General features: G+C 49.1%; 1 protein-coding gene across 1 annotated transcript; it reads right to left on the reverse strand.

Annotated features, from left to right (window-relative positions):
- Positions 1-241: 241 nt before the first annotated feature.
- Positions 242-2,953, reverse strand: LOC123690023. Its single transcript, XM_045632466.1, has 2 exons — positions 1,357-2,953; positions 242-438 (listed from the first exon to the last, which is right to left on the reverse strand). Exons 1-2 carry the CDS (start codon positions 2,951-2,953, stop codon positions 242-244), a joined length of 1,794 nt encoding a protein of 597 aa, XP_045488422.1.
- Positions 2,954-12,859: the final 9,906 nt, after the last annotated feature.

Raw genomic sequence — 12,859 nt, forward strand, 5'->3', positions numbered from 1 at the left:
CCTCCGGCGACTCCTGTAGCAGGCCCTTCTCGCCTCGCTACATTCGCCCCGAAGATTTCCAATATGCGACGTCCACCAGTAGACAGCTCTTCTCCCCTTCGGCGGTCTCCATTTGGGCATCGCCGCATTCGACACCCTTCGGAGACTTTGACTCAGTCTACCGACCCCTTCGTCTACATCCCCAGCACCAGCAGGCGCACACCACCCCTCCACAATGGCCACCTCCTCCGCAACCTGACGGTCAAGTCGCCGAATCGCCCAACGGGGGAAGCTGTTCTGGGAAGTCTGCCCCCGCACTGCCCACCTCATCGAGGTAGAGACCCACATCCGGATATATCGATGATCCGATAGGGTCTCCACTTCGTCCAGCACGCTCCACGCCGTCGTCGCACGGGCCGCTGCCGCAGAAGCTAGGGTCACGTCCACCCTTGAACTGCCCTGCGGACGGACACAGGTGGGCTCGGTTCCCTCATTTAGGAAAACGAGGCCCAGCTCCGCCGCCCACTCCTCCAAAACCGGACCCCTCCGACACGACACCCTATCACCCCAAGTGGAAGACCGCGCATTAAGGTCTCCCATGAGGATAAGGGGGCGCGGAAGAGCCCTCTGCACGGCCAGCCCCATGGCGTCCAGGAAGTCCTCGAAGTGGCTCAGACGCTCATTGGGCGAAAAATACGCTCCAACAAGCGTCCAGTCCCCCCAATCAGCCAGGACAAAACCGGAACCCCTCTCTCTTAGAGAGAGAGGAGGTCCATGAGGCCGAGCAATGACAGCCGCATCACCTCGAAGGTCCCCCACCCACGAATTCTGCCGCGACACGTAATAGGGCTCTGTGACAACGGCCGCCATCACACCCCACTCCGCCATCGACTGCAAGAACAAGTCCTGAGCCGCAGCGGAGCGCCTTAGGTTCCCCTGGAGGAGGCTAGTGAGGTTGTCAGACATTTTATTTGTTTGACACCTCCACACCAACCTCCATGGGAACGTTCTCAACCGCGGTGCCGGACGCTTTAGGGGCATGCGGGGCCCTCCCTTGCCTTGGAGGGTTGCAGGCCCTTCCCGCCATCTTGTGGTTCGCTGCCTTCCCGGCCGCCGCACAGACCAAACAATGCAGCTCTTTCGAGCTGCATTCATTAGCCTTATGGCCCGCAACCCCACATCGATGGCAAGCCTCCGCCAAGTCCACCGCTGAGTCGCATGTTGCGCGCACATGACCCAGCTGCTGACACTTAAAGCACCTCAAAGGGCGGTGCTCCTGGATTTCCACTCGACAAGAACTCCACCCAATGAGGAGCCTCCCACTCTTGATCTTATTGGCGGAGGCAACCGGACATAGGAGGAACATCTCCCCCAAACCCCGGCCCCCATGCCTCATTATTTTCCCTGGTTTAATTGCCGCCACTGGGCACTCCCCCATGGCAGCCACCGCCTCCACAACATTCCCCTCGGTGATGCTGTCATCAAGGTCCCGGATGCGGAGGTCCGCGCACTTGACGGGCCTCCCCACCGAGGCCTCTTCCGACAGAACCACCCTCAGTTTTTCAGCTAGGCGGTTAGCCTTCTCCTCCCTACCTTCTCCGGGCACCTCCAGCATCCGAGCTCCGGTAGCCGTTACTCGGATGCTTATACGCTCGATCCCCAAGTCAGGCAGACTGATGGCCTGCCTTGCCTTGGACAGAGCAGAAGCGTAGGTAACCCCCCGCTCCACCGCTCCCTGCAGCAGTGTTAAAACCACTGCAGCAGTTGTCGGCGGAGCAAGGGAAGACCGCACCCCAACAGGCTTCTCCATAGCCGCCGGCTGCCTTGCCGGGAGACCTACCCCACCCTTGGTAGGAAGAGCCGGTGCAGCTGGAAGACTGTCCGACTTCTTCTTGCCCTTACTCTTCTTCTTCTTCTTGCCGGTCACTGTCGCCCAGCTGGGACCCGCTGGAGGCATTACTGAAGAGACCCCTCCATTTCCCGGGACATTTTCTTCTGAGCTCTGGACCCCAACTCCTGCGGGACCACTGTGGGCTCTCTTGCCCTGTGGCCCCGGACAATTTGAGGCCACCTGGGCCTCACCCCCTAAGGAGCCCTTGGAGGCCCCATGGGGGCCTCGGTCTAATGCCATCAGCGGGGGGCGTAACACAGGCTCAGGGAGCAGCCTGTCCCCAATCCCCGCCAACTTCGCATCAAGCATGCCCCCCACAGCCCTCATCAACTCCCCCATCAGGCTCTCCTTGATCCCGTCTAAGAGACCCTCCATCATTTGACGTAGAGCATCCGGCGTGATGGGACTATCCACCGAGACAGGATCCCTGTTGTCCCCCTTTGATTGTGCAAATAGCGCAGTGCGCTCGTTGAACTCGCGTCTGAGGGCGGCAAGCTCCAGGCCCAGCTCCTTGACCTGGGCCCTCAGACGATTATTGTCTCTTTGTAGACGTCTGCCCTCTTCCCCCCCCAGACACCTATCAGCGAGATCCTCCACGATCTCTCCAATTTCCTTGGCCGCAACCTTCAGGTCGCGGACGTACGTCCCTTTTAGGTTTCCCGATTTCGCCGCAATCTCTAGGATTTTGCGGACTCGGGAAACCGACCTCTCCTTTATTTCAGGCACCCCCAGGAGGACCACATCGTCCTCGTAGTCCTCCCACGATGACGGGGGCCCGTCCGGGGCCCGACCTGTACTTGTCGAGGCCCCGTCTGGCTGGTGGCCTCCAGCACCACTATCTTCACCTCCATGAAGAGAGCGAGCCTCGAGAGCACGCAACTCTTCCTCCGCCTCCTTAGTTCCTTCCTTATGGGCAGCCGCTTTCTTTGGCGGCTTACCTTTAGGAGGAGGAGACACATCCTCGTCCCCATCCTTAGTAGGGTTCTTAAAGAAGGACCGCTTCCTCCGCTCTTTTGAGCCAGCCCTGGACATTTCTTCTTCCTCGCTGTCCGAGGCCTGCGGCTTAACCCGCCTCTTTCGCATTTTGCGAAATATACAAAAAGTACTCCCACAAAATATATAAATAAATAATAAATATATTTATGAACAGAGATAATACTATAGTACAGTCTTAATTCTAACTTAAATCTAAACTTAAATTAAATTATATACAAAAATTAAAACTAAGAACAATATTGTCTCTATCCACTTCGGAAAACTTGAAACGCCCGCTCGATAAATCGTATGACGTCAGACCGCCGCCAGACGACCGGCGCCACACAATGCCGACCTTTGCACCTTACTTGTCAAACAAGATGGCGTCTTATGATATTATGTAGCTATAAATGATGCTTACATCAATAATTCCTTCCTCTTTCTTCCAATCTCAACTTTGAGGTATGAAATCGAACCGCCTGATCACGGCGGAGACGATGGTACTCCTCAATTGGTGATTAAACCTCCCGCCAAAATGTTGTGATTAAAAAACCGCCTCCACTTTTTGAAAAATATTTCCGGCCAACTCTGTGAGCCGATTTTTAAATTAAAAGTACTCACATATGCAGGACACTCCACACAACACAAACACAATGAAAAATTAATATGTCGTCGCGACAAAAACAACATAAAAACACAAAAAACACCGGGTCAATTTCCCACACTTCTTTTCTATTATATATTAAAAAGTATTTAATATATAAATATCACATATATGTCAAAACACGCAGCACACTTGTGCGGTTGTTTTGATGCACCTCACAGTATTCTCCGACACCGGAAAGACCCTCAAAAGATTTTCAGGACGCGGAGCGCAAACAGTCACTGTTGTCGCTATGAAGGCTCAACGCGTACTCAAAAAGAATGTTGAATTACAGGACCACTTGTAATTACCACTCTCGGCCTAGAACGTATTGCTACGTTCTAAACCTACACAGTTTCCTTTCCATAGTTGCCCACTGCATACTATAGAAATTCAACCGTGCCCACCATGTACGGTTTAAGCACTCGCCCGGTACCGTACAACCCTACCAAAGGCCGAGGATAAATTGAAAACTTATCCTCGAACCGGGAATCGAACCCAGTACCCCTCACCACAGCGGCCACATACAAAGACCGCTAGGCTATGAGGCCCTTAAAGAATGTTGAATTACTTGACCACTTGTAATTACCACTCTCGGCCTAGAACGTATTGCTACGTTCTAAACCTACACAGTTTCCTTTCCATAGTTGCCCACTGCATACTATAGAAATTCAACCGTGCCCACCATGTACGGTTTAAGCACTCGCCCGGTACCGTACAACCCTACCAAAGGCCGAGGATAAATTGAAAACTTATCCTCGAACCGGGAATCGAACCCAGTACCCCTCACCACAGCGGCCACATACAAAGACCGCTAGGCTATGAGGCCCTTATAAAAGAATGTTGAATTACTTGACCACTTGTAATTACCACTCTCGGCCTAGAACGTATTGCTACGTTCTAAACCTACACAGTTTCCTTTCCATAGTTGCCCACTGCATACTATAGAAATTCAACCGTGCCCACCATGTACGGTTTAAGCACTCGCCCGGTACCGTACAACCCTACCAAAGGCCGAGGATAAATTGAAAACTTATCCTCGAACCGGGAATCGAACCCAGTACCCCTCACCACAGCGGCCACATACAAAGACCGCTAGGCTATGAGGCCCTTAACCTAACCTAACCTAACCTAACCTAACCTAACCTAACCTAACCTAACCTAACCTAACCTAACCTAACCTAACCTAACCTAACCTAACCTAACCTAACCTAACCTAACCTAACCTAACCTAACCTAACCTAACCTAACCTAACCTAACCTAACCTAACCTAACCTAACCTAACCTAACCTAACCTAACCTAACCTAACCTAACCTAACCTAACCTAACCTAACCTAACCCAACAGTCGCAGTCGAACCGCGGGCCTGAACGGTCAGAAAGCGTGCCGCTCCGCCTTAGAAAAATCTTAAAAATAGGTTTTTTGCCTCGAATCGGCCAGTGCCGTATGTCATCGTACGCGTCTCGCGACGAGGAATCCGAATATATATACATTGTTTTATAAAAAGTGAGAAAAAGTGGCAAAAAAGTGGAAAAACACAAAAAGTGTAAAAAATTTAGTGAAAAAGTGCGTGCGGCTCAAAAATCAAAGCGACGACCTACCTAAATTTTTACGTGGCTAGATAGAGGTCGTCAAGCCGCACCTTTTGACACCTCACCCAGATTTTTGCGGCCAAGAAATTAAGAAAAATTTCAAAAATAAGAAAACACCACGTGGCACGTGGTACCAGAAGGAAACAAAATCTGGACAAAAAAGTACCATCATTAGAAGCGGCTCGAAAAACTACATAAAGGGGAAGCCTTGGTTTTTATTTTCCTCAAGGGGAAAAAATTTTGTAGGTGTTTAACCACACCTTGCAAAGGTTATACACCTTCGAGGAGGAATATCTCAAGATCTAGATCGAGGACCCCAGCCGTTCCTGACATCATCAAAAGCGCCGCGCGGAGCTCTATTTAAAGGTACTAATCTCAGATTTTTCCCTCAAAAACTGAGGCCCCTGGGAAATTTTTTCTCCGGACCACGTGGCACGTGGTCGGAGATCCCGCCAATATTTTGCACCGCGGATAGGCTCATCGGATAGATCTCGACGAGCCTGTCATTTTGATATATTCGTTTAAAAAATTTGATCAATATTGGCGGCTCCAGAGGCCCGGGAATAAAAAGGGGGAAAAGTGCGGGATAACTCGGGAACGGTGCATTTTAGCGCGTTTTTAAGGTCAGAACCAGTATACGTGGTATACTGGGTTTTGACCGCCGGTTCGAACCCTACCGGAAACCATATTCACAAAATTTTTTAAAATAATTTTCAAAATTTAATTAATAAAATATTTAATAAATTATAGTCATATCAAATTTAGATAAAACGGTGCACGCTAGCTTAAAAATAATATCATTTTCGGCCTAATTAGGGTAAAAAAGGGTTATAGGGACGTGTCGCGTGCACTGTACCTGGGACCCCCCCCCTCGCCCTACTACCTCACCCCCTGGGGTTGAAAAATTTCAACCTCACGGAACATACACGTGTGACGGCTCTTTCGACTCCCCGCAAAAAGCAGAGTCGACTGAGTACGTTTACAGCGCACTCAAGCACACGTACACACAGTTATCACACACAAACACACTAAGACACAATTCACACATAAACACACAAGTGTGACGGTTCGTTCAACTCCTCGTGACTCGGGGAGAAGATTGCGGCTGTCCATTTCTACATTCGAGTTAACACACACACACACCGGCATACACACATACAAATACACGTTCAGGAACTCAAGTATAGCACCTTATTCGACTCCGCTGATTGCAGCGGATCCTCCGAGTAGGTGCATACGTGCCAAGGCACACCAACACACACACACACACACACACACATACAAATAAGGCAAGGTCAGGTGGTCCTTCGCGCGCTTTTATTAGAACAAGCGATACACCGCTCCCGAAGGTACCAGGACTGTGATATTAGGTTAAGTGACAGGGGTTCTCCTTTTGGAAACCCCTCTTAGATATAAGTTTTTGACACGGCTACCACCCTTTTGGGGGTAGACCTTAGAATAAGTTAGGATATAAAAATTGACGGCTGCCACCCTTTTGGGACAGCCATTAGAATAATTTTTAAGATATTATAATAATTAATTTGACAAAAATTTTAAAAATTAATAATTAAGAATATTCATTGCTTGTAAATTATTTGTAAACTATTTATTTATTGACCTGTCTACTACCCTATTGGGAGTAGGCCTTAGATTAAGTATAGATATAAGACGATTTATTGTTAATAAAAATACTTTTTTAATTGACACGGCTACTACCCTATTGGGAGTAGCCTTAGATTAAGTATATTTTTAAGATAAATTATTTTTTAAAAAAGAATAATTTTTAAAAATTGACACGGCTACTACCCTATTGGGAGTAGACCTTAGGCTAAGTCTTTTAACTTATTAAATTCATCTGACAATCCTAATAGGCAAAATGTTGGGTATACGTACTCCACCAAAAACGGCACCTGCCATCAGGCGCAGTATAGATAAGTGGGAGGAGGCCTCCAGCCAGGCCCCTAGGGCAGCACAAGAAGAACCTCTGGCGGGGGGGAGGGGAGCGGGTAAGTCTCCTGCTCCCGCTCAAGCCAGGGAAAAAGAGGCAAAAAATTGTTACCTAAAGGCAATGGCGCACTTGGCGGAGTCCCGAAACATAAAAACCGAAATAAAAACAGGGGTACAGACAGCTGTAAAGCGGCTGTACCAAATGGTAAAAGAAGCCGAGGAGGAGTTGGCGGGGGGCCCAACAAGAATAACAACTAAAACAAGGAACGAAAAAGACATGGAAGAAAATATATATGATAAGCTAAACAGACAAATTGAAAGATTGGAAATAGAAAATAGTAGGTTGGAGAAATGTAGGAAAGGAATAGAGGATCTGGCAAAAAAGAAGGATGAATGGGTCCTGACCGAGATAAGGAAAGAGTTTGAGGAGAAGGAAAAGAAGGACATGGAGAGGCAAAACAACTGGGCTGCATGTATGAAATCGTACGCCGAAGCGACGAAAGGAAATCTCGGTCAGGGCCAAAACGACACAGAGGGCCCGGGGCAAAAACCTGCACTGCACTCTGTCGTGGTGGCGCCGAAAAACGCGACCGACACGGCAGAGGAAACGGTGCAGAACATCCGGCACTTGCTAAACGCGAAGGAGGAAGGTTGGCAAGTGCAAAAAATAAGAAAAGCGAGAGATGGGAAGGTAGTGGTGGGTTGCAGGACAGAGGAAGAGAGAAGAAAACTTAAAGAAAAACTGGGCACAGAAATGGAGGTCAAGGAGACCTCCAACAAAAACCCGCTTATTAAGATCAAAAACCTACTGACCTGCAACACCACCGAGGATATCGCCCGGGCCCTAAAGAACCAAAATAAGCATGTGACTGCGCACCTAGAGGAAAGAGAGTTGACTATAGTAGAAAAGTATAGAAGGAAGGCAAGAAACCCTCTGGAGAGCCACGTGGTCCTGCAGGTCACGCCTAAACTCTGGCAAGCCTTGACATCGGCTGGCAGAATACACGTGGACCTGCAGAGGGTTTGGGTAGAGGACCAATCCCCTCTGGTCCAATGTACGATGTGCCTGGGGTATGGGCATACCCGCAGGAACTGCAAAAGAGATACAGAGGTGTGCAGTCACTGTGGAGGAGCCCACATGAGGGCCGATTGCCAGATCCTCGGGGAAGGAAAGCCTCCCAGCTGCGTTAACTGCAAGGCAATCAAGGGAAGAGACGCAGAGCACGGAGCCTTCAGCCAGAGCTGCCCAACCCGACAGGGATGGGACAGGGCAGCGAGGCTGAGTTACGCGTACTGTTAAAAAAGCCGAGGGCTCCAACATAAACACCGGCTTTCTCCTGGCACAGGCGAACCTTGGAAGAAAGAGAATCGCGAACCAGGAGTTTATAAAAGAAGCGGGGGGTAGGAAGGTAAAGATAGCACTACTCCAGGAACCGTACACAGGGGCCAATAAACAGATGGCAGAAAGCCCTATGTACAGAGTAGTGCAGTGCGTTCCCACAGGGAAGAAACCGGTGAAGGCGGCGGTACTTGTTTTCGATGAACACATCGAGGTCTCACAAGACAAATCACTCACTACCGAAAACATAGTGGCCGCCGTCCTGAGAACGGACAAGTGGGAACTAGGGGTAATATCAGTGTACTTCGAAGGCGATGAACCCATCGAACCATACCTCGTACAGTTAAGAAGCTTCACGAAAAAGTTAAAAACCAAGATGGTATTGATTGGAGGGGACGTGAACGCATGGAGTGAGTGGTGGGGGAGCCGGAACGAAGACACAAGAGGAAAGGAACTACGAGGGTTCCTTGATGAAGAGGGGCTGAGCATCTTAAATTGTGGAAACACACCCACCTTCGACACCGTTAGAGGGGGCCGTAGATACACGAGTACAGTCGACATCACAGTATGTACAACGGCTCTCCTCAGCAAGGTAACGAAATGGTGGGTTGACACATCAATTACCAGTTCGGATCACAACACAATATTTATGACTACAGCCCTTCAAAAACCCCAAACGCACACCCTACCGAAGACGACCCGCAAATACAAAACAAAAAACGCAGACTGGGAGGATTTTAAAGAGAAAATAAAAACGGAATTGACAATACAAGGATTAGACAAAGGAACGATGAAAGAACTGGACACCAAGGCCAGGGTCAACAACGCAGTAACGGAATATACCAACATAATTATAAAAGCCGCCGAGAAGCATATCCCCAAACTGAAACAAAGAAAGAAAAGCTTCGAACCACCCTGGTGGAACAAGGAAATAGAGGCCCTTAAGAAGGACATGGTAAGAAAAAAGAAAAGGATCTCATACGCAGCTCCAAGGAGGAGAGAGTGCGTAGTAACTGCCTACCTGGAGGCAAAAAAGATGTACGAAGAAGAGATCGAAAGGGCTCAAAAGGAAGGGTGGAAGAAATTGTGCACGAAGCAAGAAGGGGAGAGCTTATGGGACAGAATGTATAAAGTAATAAGAAAGGCGGAAGGGATCAGGGAAGACACCACGCTAATAGAGAAGGGCATTTCGTTGAACTCCGAAGAATCGGTGCAGCTGCTGGCACAGAAATTCTTCCCGCCTGACAATTGTGAGATGGATGATGACATCCACCAAAGAATAAGGAAAACGGTTGAGGAAATGACTAGCAGCCTACGGGGAAGCAGCGCTGATGAAGTGCCAATCACAATGGCGGAGCTCATCAGCACTGCTCGAAGCTTCAACCCGAGGAAGGCCCCGGGTGCCGACGGACTCACTGCGGATATCTGCTGCGCAGCTATCACGGCGAATCCGGAGGTTCCCCTGGCCATCTTTAATAAATGCCTCGAAGTGGGATGCTTCCCTGATCTATGGAAGGAATGCACGATAGTGGTACTGAGGAAGCCAGGGAAGGAGGACTATACGGCCGCCAAATCCTACCGTCCAATAGGCCTATTGCCAGTCATGGGGAAGATACTAGAGAAGGTAATGATCAACAGAATTAGACACAGCCTACTCCCCAAGATGAGCAGGAGGCAGTATGGATTTATGCCAGGAAAGAGCACGGAGGATGCCCTTTACGATATCCTGACGAAAGCGAGAAGCCACATAGAAAACAAAGAGATAGTGTTGATGGTGTCGCTAGATATCGAGGGGGCTTTCGACAACGCATGGTGGCCAGCTATCAAGTACCAACTATCAAAGAAAGACTGTCCCAAGCAATTGAGACTAGTAGTGGAGGACTATTTTAAAGGCAGGAAGGTGGTGGTACGCTACGCAAACAGAGAGCATGTGAGGCGACCTGAAAAGGGATGCATTCAGGGCTCGATTAGCGGCCCCACCTTCTGGAACATCCTGCTCGACCCACTACTGGTCGAACTGGAAGAGGACGGGACTTATGCACAGGCATTCGCAGACGACGTGGTGCTGCTGTTCAGTGGAACAGACACGCACTCGATCGCGCAACGAGCAAACGTAGCCCTCGAGTACGTGAGGAAGTGGGGTATCGAGAACAAGCTCAACTTCGCGCCACAAAAAACCAAGGCAATGGTCCTGACGCGAAGATTGAAGTTCGATACCCCAATAATAAGGATGAACGGACAAGACATAGCCATAGAGAAAGAAATAAAACTGCTGGGACTGACAATAGACGGAGGGCTCACGTTCAACAAGCATGTGCATAATGTCACCAGAAAAGCGGCAGAAATATATAAAAAAGTATCTAGAATGGCGAAGCTGGAATGGGGAATGACGGGAGACATGGTACTCCAGGTGTACCAAGCCGTCATTGAGCCGACGGTAACATACGCGTCGGCAGCCTGGGCACCGACAGTAAAGAAAATGTGCACAAAGAAAAAACTGGAGACGGTGCAACGGGCCTTCGGACAGAAGATCGCAAAAACATACAGGACGGCATCGCTAAATTCCGCGACGCTACTGGCGGGGATACTGCCCCTCGACCTCAGGGTGGAAGAAGCCGCCGCGATGTTTGAGGCCAGAAGGGGGTCATCCCCGTTTATACGCGAAGGAGACCGGATTGAGCGTGCCGTACCTGCGATAGAACAACCCCATCCTGCGGAAAGACCAGATATAAGCTTCGCCATCACAACTGACCCTGGCCAAATACAAAACGAAAACATAGCGGCCATATACACAGACGGGAGCAAGACAGAGAAGGGAGTCGGAGCGGCTTGGACGAAATGGGAGGGAGGTAGAGAACGAAAATGGAAGAAGATAAAGATGGCCCCTTACTGCACCGTGTATCAAGCAGAGCTAGCGGCTCTCGTCGGTGCAGTTAGGGAGGCGACGGCAGCGGGTACTGACGTGAATATCTGCAGCGACTCGAGGTCCTCGCTCGAGGCCATCGCGGGCGGACGCTCTCGGAACCCCCGAGTAGTCGAGATCCGCAGCCACCTGGTGGAGAGCCGAAAAAAGGGCCAAAACATAAGACTCCACTGGGTGAAAGCGCACGTCGGCACGGAGGGGAACGAGAGGGCGGACGAACTCGCGAGGGCCGCTGCGGAGACCTCTAAGGTCAAAGCAGTCCACGTAGAGTACCCGCTATCGTTCATAAGGAAAGAAGTAAGACGGAAAACGATAGAAGAATGGGACAAACGATATAGAGAAGGGACTACGGGCGGAATAACAAAGATTTTTCTGAAAAATGTTGCGAGCGCTCATAAACAACTGAAAGAAGCGAGATTTGGCCCTGAAATGGCACAGATACTCACAGGCCACGGGCCTTTTGCCGAGTACCTGTGCCGTTTCAAATTAAAAGAGACAGCTGAATGCGAGTGTGACAGCGGGGTGCAACAAACCATCCCGCATCTACTTATAGAGTGCCCCATTTTTGCCTCCTCCAGATGCGACCTGGAACAGATGACAGGCATGGTGGTCAGTCTTGAAGGACTGCCCGACATGCTAGCCTGTTACAGATCGCACCTGGAGGAATTTTGCATAAAAATAATAAAGAGAACCGCCAGATTTAATGGAAGTAAGGGAGGGGCGGGGACCGCGAGGCGGCCGGCGCCCACTTGCTAATGGGTATCATAAGGATACTCACGGATAAGTGAAAGCTGCCCGCCTCGCGGGCCACGTCTCAGGATAGATATGGAAAGAAAATTAGATAAGTTGGAATATTGTAAAGTAATATTTTAAGAAAGTTGAAATTGAAATTATTTGTACAAAACCTAATAAAAATTAAAGCTGTGTTTTCAATTATTTAGAGGATGAATGTGAGAAAGGACGGATGGGTAGCTTAGACAACGCCCCCGGCGATAAAGTAGCCGGGGAAGGTAGGCCTATTAGGTGATTAATAAAAAAAAAAAAAAAAAAAACCTAACCTAACCTAACCTAACCTAACCTAACCTAACCTAACCTAACCTAACCTAACCTAACCTAACCTAACCTAACCTAACCTAACCTAACCTAACCTAACCTAACCTAACCTAACCTAACCTAACCTAACCTAACCTAACCTAACCTAACCTAACCTAACCTAACCTAACCTAACCTAACCTAACCTAACCCAGTCGCAGTCGAACCGCCGCCCTGATCGGTCAGAAAGCGTGCCGCTCCGCCTTTGAAAAATCGTAAAAATAGGTTTTTCGAAGTGAATTAAACAGTGAAATACGTCATCTTACGCGTCTCGCGACGGTGAATTCAGTGATATATAACACTTGTTTTAAAAATTTCAAAACAGTGCCAAAAAGTGTAAAAAACATTAAAAACAATAAAATTTCTACACAAAAGTGCGTGCGGCAAGAAATTTTAAGCGACGACCTACCGTTATTTTTATACGGTCAGAAAGAGGATGTCAAGCCGCTTCTTTTGACATATCACTCAGATTTTTGC

Source organism: Pieris rapae, chromosome 19 (genome assembly GCF_905147795.1).
Source record: "Pieris rapae chromosome 19, ilPieRapa1.1, whole genome shotgun sequence".
NCBI lineage: Eukaryota > Metazoa > Arthropoda > Insecta > Lepidoptera > Pieridae > Pieris > Pieris rapae.